Below are 13,668 nucleotides of genomic sequence, written 5' to 3'. Positions count from 1 at the left end.
GAGCCTCTTGAAAGGAGGCTTCTGAGCTCTTGAAAGGAGGCTTCCTGAGCCTCTTGAAAGGAGGCTCTGAGCTCTTGAAAGGAGGCTTCTGAGGCCTCTTGAAGGAGGCTTCTGAGCCTCTTGAAAGGAGGCTTCTGAGCCTCTTGAAAGGAGGCTTCTGAGCTCTTGAAAGGAGGCTTCTGAGCCTCTTGAAAGGAGGCTTCCAGGCCTCTTGAAAGGAGGCTTCTGAGCCTCTTGAAAGGAGGCTCTGAGCCTCTTGAAAGGAGGCTTCTGAGCCTCTTGAAAGGAGGCTTCTGGAGCCTCTTGGAAAGGAGGCTTCTGAGCCTCTTGAAAGGAGGCTTCCTGAGCCTCTTGAAAGGAGGCTTCTGAGCTCTCTTGAAAGGAGGCTTCTGAGCCTCTTGAAAGGAGGCTTCTGAGCCTCTTGAAAGGAGGCTCTGAGCCTCTTGAAAGGAGGCTCTGAGCTCTCTTGAAAGGAGGCTTCCTGAGCTCTTGAAAGGAGGCTTCTGAGCCTCTTGAAAGGAGGCTCTGAGCCTCTTGAAAGGAGGCTTCTGAGCCTCTTGAAAGGAGGCTTCCTGAGCCTCTTGAAAGGAGGCTCTGAGCCTCTTGAAAGGAGGCTTCTGAGCTCTTGAAAGGAGGCCTGAGCCTCTTGAAAGGAGGCTTCTGAGCCTCTTGAAAGGAGGCCTGAGCCTCTTGAAAGGAGGCTTCTGAGCCTCTTGAAAGGAGGCTTCCTGAGCTCTTGAAAGGAGGCTCTGAGCCTCTCTTGAAAGGAGGCTTCTGAGCCTCTTGAAAGGAGGCTTCTGAGCCTCTTGAAAGGAGGCCTGAGCCTCTTGAAAGGAGGCTTCTGAGCCTCTTGAAAGGAGGCTTCCTGAGCCTCTTGAAAGGAGGCTCTGAGCCTCTTGAAAGGAGGCTTCTGAGCCTCTTGAAAGGAGGCTTCTGAGCCTCTTGAAAGGAGGCCTGAGCCTCTTGAAAGGAGGCTTCTGAGCCTCTTGAAAGGAGGCTTGAGCTCTTGAAAGGAGGCTTCTGAGCCTCTTGAAAGGAGGCTTCTGAGCCTCTTGGAAAGGAGGCTTCCTGAGCCTCTTGAAAGGAGGCCTGAGCCTCTTGAAAGGAGGCTTCTGAGCCTCTTGAAAGGAGGCTCTGAGCCTCTTGAAAGGAGGCTCTGAGCTCTTGAAAGGAGGCTTGAGCCTCTTGAAAGGAGGCTTCTGAGCCTCTTGAAAGGAGGCTCTGAGCCTCTTGAAAGGAGGCTTCTGAGCCTCTTGAAAGGAGGCCTGAGCCTCTTGAAAGGAGGCTTCTGAGCCTCTTGAAAGGAGGCTTCTGAGCCTCTTGAAAGGAGGCTTCTGAGCCTCTTGAAAGGAGGCTCTGAGCCTCTTGAAAGGAGGCTCTGAGCCTCTTGAAAGGAGGCTTCTGAGCCTCTTGAAAGGAGGCTCTGAGCTCTTGAAAGGAGGCCTGAGCCTCTTGAAAGGAGGCTTCTGAGCTCTTGAAAGGAGGCTTGAGCCTTCTTGAAAGGGAGGCTTCTGAGCCTCTTGAAAGGAGGCTTCCTGAGCCTCTTGAAAGGAGGCTTCCTGAGCCTCTTGAAAGGAGGCTCTGAGCCTCTTGGAAGGCGGCTTCTGAGCCTCTTGGAAGGAGGCTTCTGAGCCTCTTGGAAGGAGGCTTCTGAGCCTCTGGAAGGAGGCTCTGAGCCTCTTGGAAGGAGGCTTCTGAGCCTCTTGGAAGGAGGCTTCTGAGCCTCTTGGAAGGAGGCTTCCGAGCCTCTTGGAAGGAGGCTTCCGAGCCTCTTGGAAGGAGGCTTCCGAGCCTCTTGGAAGGAGGCTTCCGAGCCTCTTGGAAGGAGGCTTCCGAGCCTCTTCGAAGGAGGCTTCCGAGCCTCTTGGAAGGAGGCTTCCGAGCCTCTTGAAAGGAGGCTTCCGAGCCTCTTGAAAGGAGGCTTCCGAGCCTCTTGAAAGGAGGCTTCCGAGCCTCTTGAAAAGAGGCTTCCGAGCCTCTTAAAAGGAGGCTTCCGAGCCTCTTGAAAGGAGGCTTCCGAGCCTCTTGAAAGGAGGCTTCCGAGGAGGCTTTCCTATTGAATATTCAATAGGAAACAATGGTAGAATATCCTGCGTCGAATTTGTAAACGAGTAAATCGGTTAAGGATAAGTGTCTGAAAAATTAATGACATTTTTGCATAGTTTTGCGCGCACACACACACAACAGACATAACCTCAATTCGTGGAGCTGAATCGATCGGTATATAACACTATGGGTATCCGGGCCTCCTATAAAAAGTTCATTTATAGAGCGAACATATAGCCTTTACGTATACTTTGTATACGAGAAAGGCAAAAATATTTTTCAAATTGTGCTGCTTTGGAAGTCAACATAATTAAGAACAAGATTTATCTTACGATAAATTATAAATACACTAAGAAATAGTCGGCAATTAGAATGGCACTTAATATTTCATGAAAATGTCGATTCCTCCTATAGATTACTTTCACGTTTTTTTTAGTTTCGAATTTTTTGCTAAAAATAAAAAAAATATGATGGTTTAGTTTTTGTTTTTGTACAAAATGGGTTATTTATTCCGAACACTATCGTTTAAGCGTCCTAAAATTAAACTTTCATCGGTTTTCCATACTGAGGTTCAAGCTTATAAACGAATTAAAGATTTTATAGAGAAAATTGCAAGAATTATGCCAAAATAGACATTTAAGAGCAAGTGTTCGGAATATTAGTCATGTTCGGAATTTGAGTCAAAACGGTACATTGCTCAAAAAAGTAAAAAAAAACTGGTTGCATTAGTAAAAACGAGAGCTCTAAATAGTTTTTTTTTTTGGGCTAGTCGCTATTATTTTAAAATTATTCTAATTCTCGTCCGATTGCAATTATTTTATTTTCAAAACCCATAATGCTTGTTAAATGAGTGCAGAAAAACAGATCTAATGGATTAAGTAGATATATTTATGAAAAATCTTCGAAACAATGAGAAGTAAAAAATCATAGAACATGACAAAAATTCGAAACATTCTCAAATACTCGATGCTATATGAAAGTAGGGCCCTATAGAGGAAATGAGGGCCCCTGTATTATTCATCAATCACAAAGCTCTAATAAAAAATATGCCAAATGACCATTATGCCAAACAACCATTATGCCAAACGACCATTATGCAAAACGGATTTTTGCCGAACGACATTATGCCAAACGGCATTATGACAAACGACTTTATGCCAAACGGGGTACAATCTTCTTCTCCTAGCGAATAACTTCATCGAGGTAATCAAAGAATTCCTGACAACAAAAGAAAGGCGTCATAGCTTTGCGGAAAAACAACATTGGCGATAGTAAACACATGGGGTTGTGGCAAGTTTTTCCTTGTAGGAAATCAATACCCATCATAGGCTTTGTAAAATTGTCATTCTACTTGAATGTAGCTGAATATAAAAACCTGCATCCAGATGGATTTTCTGACTGACAAAATTACAGTAACAAAATTTTGAGTCTTACGGAGTTCTTGAGTCCATGACGGACGCCAATATCTACCTTAACCCTAGTCATAGGAAAGTTTTGGTAACGAACACATTGGCTTATCGTTTCGCAATGTTTCTTCGTTTTACCGACAATTATAAATGTTTTGCAATTCGTATTCTCACATCTGAATGATTTCGAATCCATTGTTGGTAATGAAAATAATAATAAATTGCCTGACTTATCGATAACCCTTCGAAAAAGGATTTATGATGATTTAAAAAGAAAAGTAATTTGAAAACAAAAAGTTTCTGAAGGTGCGTTTTTCAATAATAATCTAGTTTAATATGAGCTTTTTTTAATGGTCATTCCCTAGGAATGATGCGAATCACTATAATCTGCCTGTATTCATACCTGAAGTCATTGAGAATTGTCATTGTCATTGAGAACCATTTATTTTGTTATGAAAAGAATAAAGTAGCTTCTTAAATATCCAAAACCCTGTGGGAAACAACTTCCCTGTAGCAGTAATTCATATTTTTCTTCGCAGACCTATAATTTTGCCTTCCTTTTACATATTCAAGTAAATTGACCTTGTTTGTAAGCCAACGCATCACTCAACAAAGATGCACTTGGCAGCAGCGTACATGCAGTGCATAACTATCCAGGTATGATGGAATGTAATCTATGTGTACAACCCCGTTTACAATTTCGAGAGCTCCGAAAAGAAACTAGCCTTTTCGAAGTGTATTGTCTCGGTGCATCGGTACGGGCGGGCGGTGTGGTGGCTATACGGTCACAGTCAATCTTCGGTGGCGACACGGTCTTATTAAACACGCTACCTGTCCTTCCGTCGCGCCTCAGATAGCGTGAAGCGCGACAACCGAAAAGAAATCATTAAACCACTAAGCGTGCCGTCCATTCGGGAAGGTTTTGGGTTTTACACTTCGCGAAACCAGATCCAACCAATGGAGGTTTATTTGTTTCTTCGACCTCAACGGTCGCCATCAACACCGAGTGCAGTTGTGTTAATTGCATGCGGTTGCGGTAGAGGTTTTCAATGCTTTCATTAGTACAGCGGGGAATTTTATCAAATTGGTATATCCGCTAGCGAAAAGTATTATTGCAACATGAAGCACGTTGCATGAATCATTCATCGAAAAATCGTTTGTTTCAGTTAAGCAACATTTATATTGACTACAGGTCAAATACCCCACTGTATTATTTATCTTTTAAAACCTAGCCATAGTTTAATAGTCTTGAGAGAAACTGTTTTTATGTACATGGCTAAATCGATACATGTTGAACATAGTTACAAGTTTATGCTATTCTATTTAATTTCCTACTAATAATGAAAACAACTCATTTTGTGTGCAGAGCATCGGCACACTCCATCCTGGAATTCCTTATCAATCAAACCCATTGTTAACAATTAATCTACAATCGATATGTAGGCATACGGAAGCATTAGAAAGAAACTCACCATCGAAAACAGTCCGGACAGCACCCAAACGATCAGCGACATATTGACGCTGCCGGTGTTGATGAGCACCCCAGTCGGCGACACGAAGATACCGGACCCGATGATCGAACCGACAATCACCGTCACCCCGTTGACCAGAGTCATCTTTGGCTTGAGCGTGATCTCCCCATCGCCGCCGCCACCGCCACCGGTTCCATTGCTGGCGGCACTTTTCACCGAATTCTTTCGAGTGTCCTTCGTGAGGCCATCGTCCTCCATCGCTGCTGTGGCGGTTTTCTGTTGTCTTTTTGGCAGAGTTTAAAGTTTCGGTAGGTTAAATAACGATGGCTCCGTTCGTGGGAAGATTCACTCTCGTTGGTAACTTTAGGGATGGAACGATCTGAAAAGTGGAAGAAAACGAACGGTTATTAGTGACGTGGCGGGAACTTTCACTAGCTCAGTGTATTGCTGAAAGGACATCAATCGCAAGAGTATTCCCGCGAATAAATACATGTTTTGACCGCATAATCTGCTTTACTGTCCAATCAATTATCGATGCAATCAATCAGAAAGGAAAGCGTTGCTGTCGTCGTTGCTGTTGGTTCGACCACCAGCGGATTGGAGGCCATGCTCTCATTTGTATAAAAATCTCCCAGTGACGATGAGTGATTCAGAAGGGTAACCATGCGGATCGCAATGCTATTGAATACACACCGAGTCTTATCTTTTGTTATAAAGTAATGGCGCTAACCTCGCGTTTATTCCTAGATTTACTTCGTCACCTAATCGAGGTTGTTGTTTCCATCGTCAAATAGAAGATGCTAATACATAATAACAAAACAAATATCACAGTTTATGGTTGTTAAAAAGTATTCACTAATCTTAGTGGTAAAATCAAGTAAATGAACAGAAAAAGTTGAGATCAATTAGTCAAACGGTATGGAGTCGTCTTAAATAGAAGACTCGACCCGACGACAGCACTGTATCAATTTTGAAATGCGACTAATGTGGCTCTGAACAACGAGATGAAAGCTAGGTTGAAAGCTCTATGGTCTCAAGGGGGCTTCACTATGAAACGTATCAATTAAATGGAGAAGTGCTTCCATTCCCTACAGCGCACCGTTACGTTGCTTGTGGACGACATGCCATCAACCATCCTATCATCATTGTTCAAATATTGTTTTAGGTTTGCAAATTTTGGCATCGCAATGTTGGTAGATTGGTAGCACACTTTAGAACATTAGACCACTCGCTATTCTGCTTTGCGAATAAAACAAATGAAATCTTTTTTTGAAACACAGGGCTGTTATCAACGACGCGAGTATTGCGGGTTTCATTGCATTCAGTTATTCAGTGAACTCGTGTAACGTAAGACATACATTTATTTTTGTTTTTACAAGTGAAGATAAATGAGATGGAAAGTAGATATCTAAATAAATAATTTTGCCAATTGTTCTCTTTATTCACAACCGTCTCGTCTGTTACAAATTCAGTAGGACACAGTTTCCCAAAGTGGTGGGTGGCGACCCCCCAGCCTGTGTAAATCTTACGGAAGGGGGTCGCGACCCCCCAACTTTAGGAAGCTATACAGTAGGAGATCCATACTAGGAGTATGGAGTAGGAGAACATACTTTAGAACGGTGAATCTACAGATGTAGGTCTCTGAACTTTCTCTGCCTCTGAGTGGAATAAGTTTTTCACAATGAAAGTCAGGTATCAATGTTTTGATTATTTAGGTCTATATTTATTGAATTCATGCAAATCTCTATGCAGAGATCTTTGGTGCTGGTGAAGGTTTTTAAGATGGCTCGAGACCCTTCCCCGCTCTAGAAGAGGAGGAGTTATAGCTTAATAAGTTAGGCAAATGGAACCTAATTTGGCATGTGAAAAAAGTGTTGACGTTTGCTCTGCCAAATGAAATTAAAACTAACGATAAAACCTATATAATGAATACAAATTAAATAAACTTATCGATTTTGGGCGAGACAAAGTTCGACGGGTCAACAGGTAGTTGTAATGAAAAATGACAATATAGGTGAACTGAGAACCAAGCCTTGAACTTCTTATAAAATTGGCGTGAATGGTCGTTCGGTCGAAAGTCATTAAACCGAAAGCTATTGAACCGAAAGTCATACAGTTGACCAAATTGACCGCTTGACCGTATCGGATATCAAGCCAAAAACCAGTACGCTGAAAATATCGAACGGTTAAATAAGACGTTTGGCCGAAGGAGCCATATATCTGAAAAAGTTATTTAGCCCAACAGGTTTTATGACCAAAAATGCCGATAGATATGGAAAAAAAATGTCGTTTGGCCGAAGATGTCATTTGGCCGAAAGTGCCGTTTGATCAAAATGGTCGTTTGGCTGAATGAACCTAAATGGTCAGGTCCTCCTATGGCCGAAAATGTAATTTGGCAAACAGTTCAAACGGCCAAAATCGTCGTTTGCGGAACAAATTATATGACCTAAGAAATCATTCGACCAAAAAGGTCGATTGGCAGATTTGGCCACAGTGAGAAGTGAAAAGGAGAAGTGAGAAGCGAGAAGTAACAATTACGAAAAGAGAAGTAAGACGGCTCACAGATTGGTGGGAAGTGAAAATCTCCACAGTGAGAAAAGAGATACGAAAGAGAGAAGAGTAAAGGATGGCACTTTGCTTCTCACTTCTCACACCTTATTTCTCACTTTTCGTTGGAAGAAGAGAGCATTAAGAAATGAGAAAAGAAAATTGTAACAACTCACTTCTCCCATTTCACTTGTTACTCCTCATTTCATACTTATCACAAAAAACGAGAAAAGAAACGTCCAAATTCTCACTTCTCATGAAAAGATGTTTCACCTCTCACATTTTATTTCTAATTTCTCATTTTTAAATTAGTACTTCACACTATTTGGGGCCATCCACAAAGTACGTCACGCCTGTAGGGCGGAGGGTGGTTCAGAGCAGCGTGACAATCCATACAAAATTTTAGAGGTTTGTTACAAAAAGCCTAACGAAGGGGAAAGGCGTTGAAAATCGCCAACTTTTGCGTGATCTACTATATGGATCGTCCTTTTACAGTGAGAAGATAAAATGAGGAGTTATAAGTGAGCTGTCTCATTCATCACTTCTTGTTCTAACTACTCACTGTGACAATTGTAATTTTTTTTTGTCTTTATCAAGGAGATTTTCAGCCTGAGGCTGGCTCGTCTCCGGTAAATTGTAAAGTGAATAATGAGAAATAAGAAGTGACATTGAAAAAACAAGAGTGCGAAGTGAGACTTTTCTTTTTTTATTTCATTCTTCGGAAGCCTCCTTCCAAGAGGCTCGGAAGCCTCCTTCCAAGAGGCTCGGAAGCCTCCTTCCAAGAGGCTCGGAAGCCTCCTTCCAAGAGGCTCGGAAGCCTCCTTCCAAGAGGCTCGGAAGCCTCCTTCCAAGAGGCTCCGGAACCTCCTTCCAAGAGGCTCGGAAGCCTCCTTCCAAGAGGCTCAGAAGCCTCCTTCCAAGAGGCTCGGAAGCCTCCTTCCAAGAGGCTCCGGAAGCCTCCTTCCAAGAGGCTCGGCAGCCTCCTTCCAAGAGGCTCGGAAGCCTCCTTCCAAGAGGCTCGGAAGCCTCCTTCCAAGAGGCTCGGAAGCCTCCTTCCAAGAGGCTCGGAAGCCTCCTTCCAAGAGGCTCGGAAGCCTCCTTCCAAGAGGCTCGGAAGCCTCCTTCCAAGAGGCTCCTTTCAAGAGGCTCGGAAGCCTCCTTTCAAGAGGCTCGGAAGCCTCCTTTCAAGAGGCTCGGAAGCCTCCTTTCAAGAGGCTCGGAAGCCTCCTTTCAAGAGGCTCGGAAGCCTCCTTTCAAGAGGCTCGGAAGCCTCCTTTCAAGAGGCTCGGAAGCCTCCTTTCAAGACGCCCGCAAGCCTCCTTTCAAGAGGCTCGGAAGCCTCCTTTCAAGAGGCCTGGAAGCCTCCTTTCAAGAGGCTCAAGCCTCCTTTCAAGAGGCTCGGAAGCCTCCTTTCAAGAGGCCTCAAGCCTCCTTTCAAGAGGCTCGAAGCCTCCTTTCAAGAGGCCCGGAAGCCTCCTTCAAGAGGCTCAGAGCCTCCTTCAAGAGGCTCAAGCCTCCTTCAAGAGGCCTGGAAGCCTCCTTTCAAGAGGCTCAGCCTCCTTCAAGAGGCCTCAGAAGCCTCCTTTCAAGAGGCTCGGAAGCCTCCTTTCAAGAGGCTCAGGCCTCCTTTCAAGAGGCCTGGAAGCCTCCTTTCAAGAGGCTCAGAGCCTCCTTTCAAGAGGCTCAGGCCTCCTTTCAAGAGGCTCGGAAGCCTCCTTTCAAGAGGCTCAAGCCTCCTTTCAAGAGGCCTGGAAGCCTCCTTTCAAGAGGCTCAAGCCTCCTTTCAAGAGGCTCAGAAGCCTCCTTTCAAGAGGCTCAAGCCTCCTTCAAGAGGCTCAAGCCTCCTTTCAAGAGGCCTGGAAGCCTCCTTCCAAGAGGCTCAGAAGCCTCCTTCCAAGAGGCCTCCTTCAAGAGGCCCGGAAGCCTCCTTCAAGAGGCTCGGAAGCCTCCTTTCAAGAGGCTCAGGCCTCCTTTCAAGAGGCTCAGAGCCTCCCTTTCAAGAGGCTCAGGAAGCCTCCTTTCAAGAGGCCTGGAAGCCTCCTTTCAAGAGGCCTGGAAGCCTCCTTTCAAGAGGCTCAGAAGCCTCCTTCAAGAGGCTCAGAAGCCTCCTTTCAAGAGGCCTGGAAGCCTCCTTTCAAGAGGCCTGGAAGCCTCCTTTCAAGAGGCTCAGGAAGCCTCCTTTCAAGAGGCTCAAGCCTCCTTTCAAGAGGCCTGGAAGCCTCCTTCAAGAGGCCTGGAAAGCCTCCTTTCAAGAGGCTCAAGCCTCCTTTCAAGAGGCTCAAGCCTCCTTTCAAGAGGCTCAAGCCTCCTTTCAAGAGGCTCAGAGCCTCCTTCAAGAGGCTCGGAAGCCTCCTTTCAAGAGGCCTGGAAGCCTCCTTTCAAGAGGCTCAGAAGCCTCCTTTCAAGAGGCTGGAAGCCTCCTTTCAAGAGGCTCAGAAGCCTCCTTTCAAGAGGCCCGGAAGCCTCCTTTCAAGAGGCTCAGAGCCTCCTTTCAAGAGGCTCAGCCTCCTTTCAAGAGGCTCAAGCCTCCTTCAAGAGGCCTGGAAGCCTCCTTTCAAGAGCTCAGCCTCCTTTCAAGAGGCTCGGAAGCCTCCTTTCAAGAGGCTCAGGAAGCCTCCTTTCAAGAGGCTCAGGAAGCCTCCTTTCAAGAGGCCCGGAAGCCTCCTTTCAAGAGGCTCGGAAGCCTCCTTTCAAGAGGCCTGGAAGCCTCCTTTCAAGAGGCTCAGGCCTCCTTTCAAGAGGCTCAGAGCCTCCTTTCAAGAGGCTCAAGCCTCCTTTCAAGAGGCTCAGAAGCCTCCTTTCAAGAGGCTCAGAAGCCTCCTTTCAAGAGGCTCAGAAGCCTCCTTTCAAGAGGCTCGGAAGCCTCCTTTCAAGAGGCTCAGAAGCCTCCTTTCAAGAGGCTCAGAAGCCTCCTTTCAAGAGGCTCAGAAGCCTCCTTTCAAGAGGCTCAGAAGCCTCCTTCAAGAGGCTCAGCCTCCTTTCAAGAGGCTCAAGCCTCCTTTCAAGAGGCTTTGGAAGCCTCCTTTCAAGAGGCTTTGGAAGCCTCCTTTCAAGAGGCTTAGGAAGCCTCCTTTCAAGAGGCTTAGGAAGCCTCCTTTCAAGAGGCTTAGGAAGCCTCCTTTCAAGAGGCTTAGGAAGCCTCCTTTCAAGAGGTTTAGGAAGCCTCCTTTCAAGAGGTTTAGGAAGCTTCCTCGGAAGCCTCCTTTCAAGAGGCTCGGAAGCCTCCTTTCAAGAGGCTCGGAAGCCTCCTTTCAAGAGGCTCAAAAGCCTCCTTTCAAGAGGCTCGGAAGCCTCCTTTCAAGAGGCTCGGAAGCCTCCTTTCAAGAGGCTCGGAAGCCTCCTTTCAAGAGGCTCGGAAGCCTCCTTTCAAGAGGCTCGGAAGCCTCCTTTCAAGAGGCTCGGAAGCCTCCTTTCAAGAGGCTCGGAAGCCTCCTTTCAAGAGGCTCGGAAGCCTCCTTTCAAGAGGCTCGGAAGGGGGAAGGGGGGTTGAAAATCGCCAACTTTTACGTGACGACCTATATAGATCGTTCCTTTACAGTGAGAAGATAGAATGAGGAGTTATAAGTGAGCTGTCTCATTCATCACTTCTTGTTCTAACTACTCACTGTGACAATTGTAATTTTTTTTTGTCTTTATCAAGGAGATTTTCAGCCTGAGGCTGGCTCGTCTCCGGTAAATTGTAAAGTGAATAATGAGAAATAAGAAGTGACATTGAAAAAACAAGAGTGCGAAGTGAGACTTTTCTTTTTTTATTTCATTCTTCGGAAGCCTCCTTCCAAGAGGCTCGGAAGCCTCCTTCCAAGAGGCTCGGAAGCCTCCTTCCAAGAGGCTCGGAAGCCTCCTTCCAAGAGGCTCGGAAGCCTCCTTCCAAGAGGCTCGGAAGCCTCCTTCCAAGAGGCTCGGAAGCCTCCTTCCAAGAGGCTCGGAAGCCTCCTTCCAAGCCGCTCAGGAGCCTCCTTCCAAGAGGCCTGGAAGCCTCCTTCCAAGAGGCTCAGGAAGCCTCCTTCCAAGAGGCCTGGAAGCCTCCTTCCAAGAGGCCTGGAAGCCTCCTTCCAAGAGGCTCAGAAGCCTCCTTCCAAGAGGCTCGGAAGCCTCCTCCAAGAGGCCTCGGAAGCCTCCTTCCAAGAGGCTCGGAAGCCTCCTTCCAAGAGGCCTGGAAGCCTCCTTCCAAGAGGCTCAGAAGCCTCCTTCCAAGAGGCTCGGAAGCCTCCTTCCAAGAGGCTCAAGCCTCCTTCCAAGAGGCTGGAAGCCTCCTTCCAAGAGGCTCGGAAGCCTCCTTCCAAGAGGCTCGGAAGCCTCCTTCCAAGAGGCTCAAGCCTCCTTCCAAGAGGCTGGAAGCCTCCTTCCAAGAGGCCTGGAAGCCTCCTTCCAAGAGGCTCAGAAGCCTCCTTCCAAGAGGCTCAGGCCTCCCTTCCAAGAGGCTGGAAGCCTCCTTCCAAGAGGCTCAGAAGCCTCCTTCCAAGAGGCTCGGAAGCCTCCTTCCAAGAGGCTCAAGCCTCCTCCAAGAGGCTCAGGCCTCCTTCCAAGAGGCCTCGGAAGCCTCCTTCCAAGAGGCTCGGAAGCCTCCTTCAAGAGGCTCAGGCCTCCTTTCAAGAGGCTCAGGAAGCCTCCTTTCAAGAGGCTCAGAAGCCTCCTTTCAAGAGGCTCAGAAGCCTCCTTTCAAGAGGCTCAGGAAGCCTCCTTTCAAGAGGCTCGGAAGCCTCCTTTCAAGAGGCTCTGGAAGCCTCCTTCAAGAGGCTTGAAGCCTCCTTTCAAGAGGCTTGGGAAGCCTCCTTTCAAGAGGCTTGGGAAGCCTCCTTTCAAGAGGCTTGGGAAGCCTCCTTTCAAGAGGCTTGGGAAGCCTCCTTTCAAGAGGCTTGGGAAGCCTCCTTTCAAGAGGCTTGGGAAGCCCCCTTTCAAGAGGCTCGGAAGCCTCCTTTCAAGAGGCAGGAAGCCTCCTTTCAAGAGGCTCAGAAGCCTCCTTCAAGAGGCTCAGAAGCCTCCTTCAAGAGGCCCGGAAGCCTCCTTTCAAGAGGCTCAAGCCTCCTTTCAAGAGGCTCAAGCCTCCTTTCAAGAGGCTCAGAAGCCTCCTTTCAAGAGGCCTGGAAGCCTCCTTCAAGAGGCTCGGAAGCCTCCTTTCAAGAGGCCTGGAAGCCTCCTTCAAGAGGCCTGGAAGCCTCCTTTCAAGAGGTCTGGGAGCCTCCTTTCAAGCGGCTCGGAAGCCTCCTTTCAAGAGGTCTGGGAGCCTCCTTTCAAGCGGCTCGGAAGCCTCCTTCAAGAGGCTCGGAAGCCTCCTTTCAAGAGGCCTGGAAGCCTCCTTTCAAGAGGCTCAAGCCTCCTTCAAGAGGCCTGGAAGCCTCCTTTCAAGAGGCTCAGAAGCCTCCTTTCAAGAGGCTCGGAAGCCTCCTTCAAGAGGCTCGGAAGCCTCCTTTCAAGAGGCCTGGAAGCCTCCTTTCAAGAGGCTCCAAGCCTCCTTCAAGAGGCTCAGAGCCTCCTTTCAAGAGGCTGGAAGCCTCCTTTCAAGAGGCTCAGGAAGCCTCCTTTCAAGAGGCCCGGAAGCCTCCTTCAAAGGCTCGGAAGCCTCCTTTCAAGAGGCCTGGAAGCCTCCTTTCAAGAGGCTCAAGCCTCCTTTCAAGAGGCTCAAGCCTCCTTCAAGAGGCCTGGAAGCCTCCTTCAAGAGGCTCGGAAGCCCCCCTTTCAAGAGGCCGGGAAGCCCCCTTCAAGAGGCTCAGAAGCCCCCCTTTCAAGAGGCTCAGGAAGCCTCCTTTCAAGAGGCTCAGAGCCTCCTTTCAAGAGGCTGGAAGCCTCCTTTCAAGAGGCTCAGAAGCCTCCTTTCAAGAGGCTCGGAAGCCTCCTTCAAGAGGCTCAGAAGCCTCCTTTCAAGAGGCTCAAGCCTCCTTTCAAGAGGCTCAGAGCCTCCTTTCAAGAGGCTCAGAAGCCTCTTTCAAGAGGCCTGGAAGCCTCCTTTCAAGAGGCTCAAGCCTCCTTTCAAGAGGCTCAGAAGCCTCCTTTCAAGAGGCCCGGAAGCCTCCTTTCAAGAGGCTCAGAGCCTCCTTCAAGAGGCTCAAGCCTCCTTTCAAGAGGCTCGGAAGCCTCCTTTCAAGAGGCCTGGAAGCCTCCTTCAAGAGGCTCGGAAGCCTCCTTTCAAGAGGCTCAGGAAGCCTCCTTTCAAGAGGCTCAGAAGCCTCTCCTTTCAAGAGGCCTGGAAGCCCCTCCTT

The 13,668-nt window shown here is 47.6% G+C and overlaps 1 protein-coding gene across 5 annotated transcripts in view; it reads right to left on the bottom strand.

Moving 5' to 3' along the window:
* LOC134227699 (large neutral amino acids transporter small subunit 1-like) overlaps positions 1-13,668 on the bottom strand; it is a 122,751-nt gene that overhangs the window by 30,112 nt on the left and 78,971 nt on the right. For 2 of the 5 annotated variants that reach the window (XR_009983737.1, XR_009983736.1), the window contains exon 2: positions 4,925-5,303. Coding sequence is in view for 1 of the 5 variants with exons in the window: in XM_062709368.1 (XP_062565352.1) it covers positions 4,925-5,182 (258 nt within the window). In the remaining 4 variants the exon portion in view is untranslated. Of the gene's footprint in view, positions 1-4,924; positions 5,304-5,617; positions 5,923-13,668 lie in introns of those variants that run through there. The other 3 variants (XR_009983738.1, XR_009983734.1, XM_062709368.1) reach the window with 3 other exon arrangements.

The sequence above is a fragment of the Armigeres subalbatus genome, chromosome 1 (genome assembly GCF_024139115.2).
Source record: "Armigeres subalbatus isolate Guangzhou_Male chromosome 1, GZ_Asu_2, whole genome shotgun sequence".
Lineage (NCBI taxonomy): Eukaryota > Metazoa > Arthropoda > Insecta > Diptera > Culicidae > Armigeres > Armigeres subalbatus.
The sequence above is the reverse complement of the archived record's forward strand: the minus strand, read 5'-3'. Positions and strand labels throughout refer to the sequence as shown.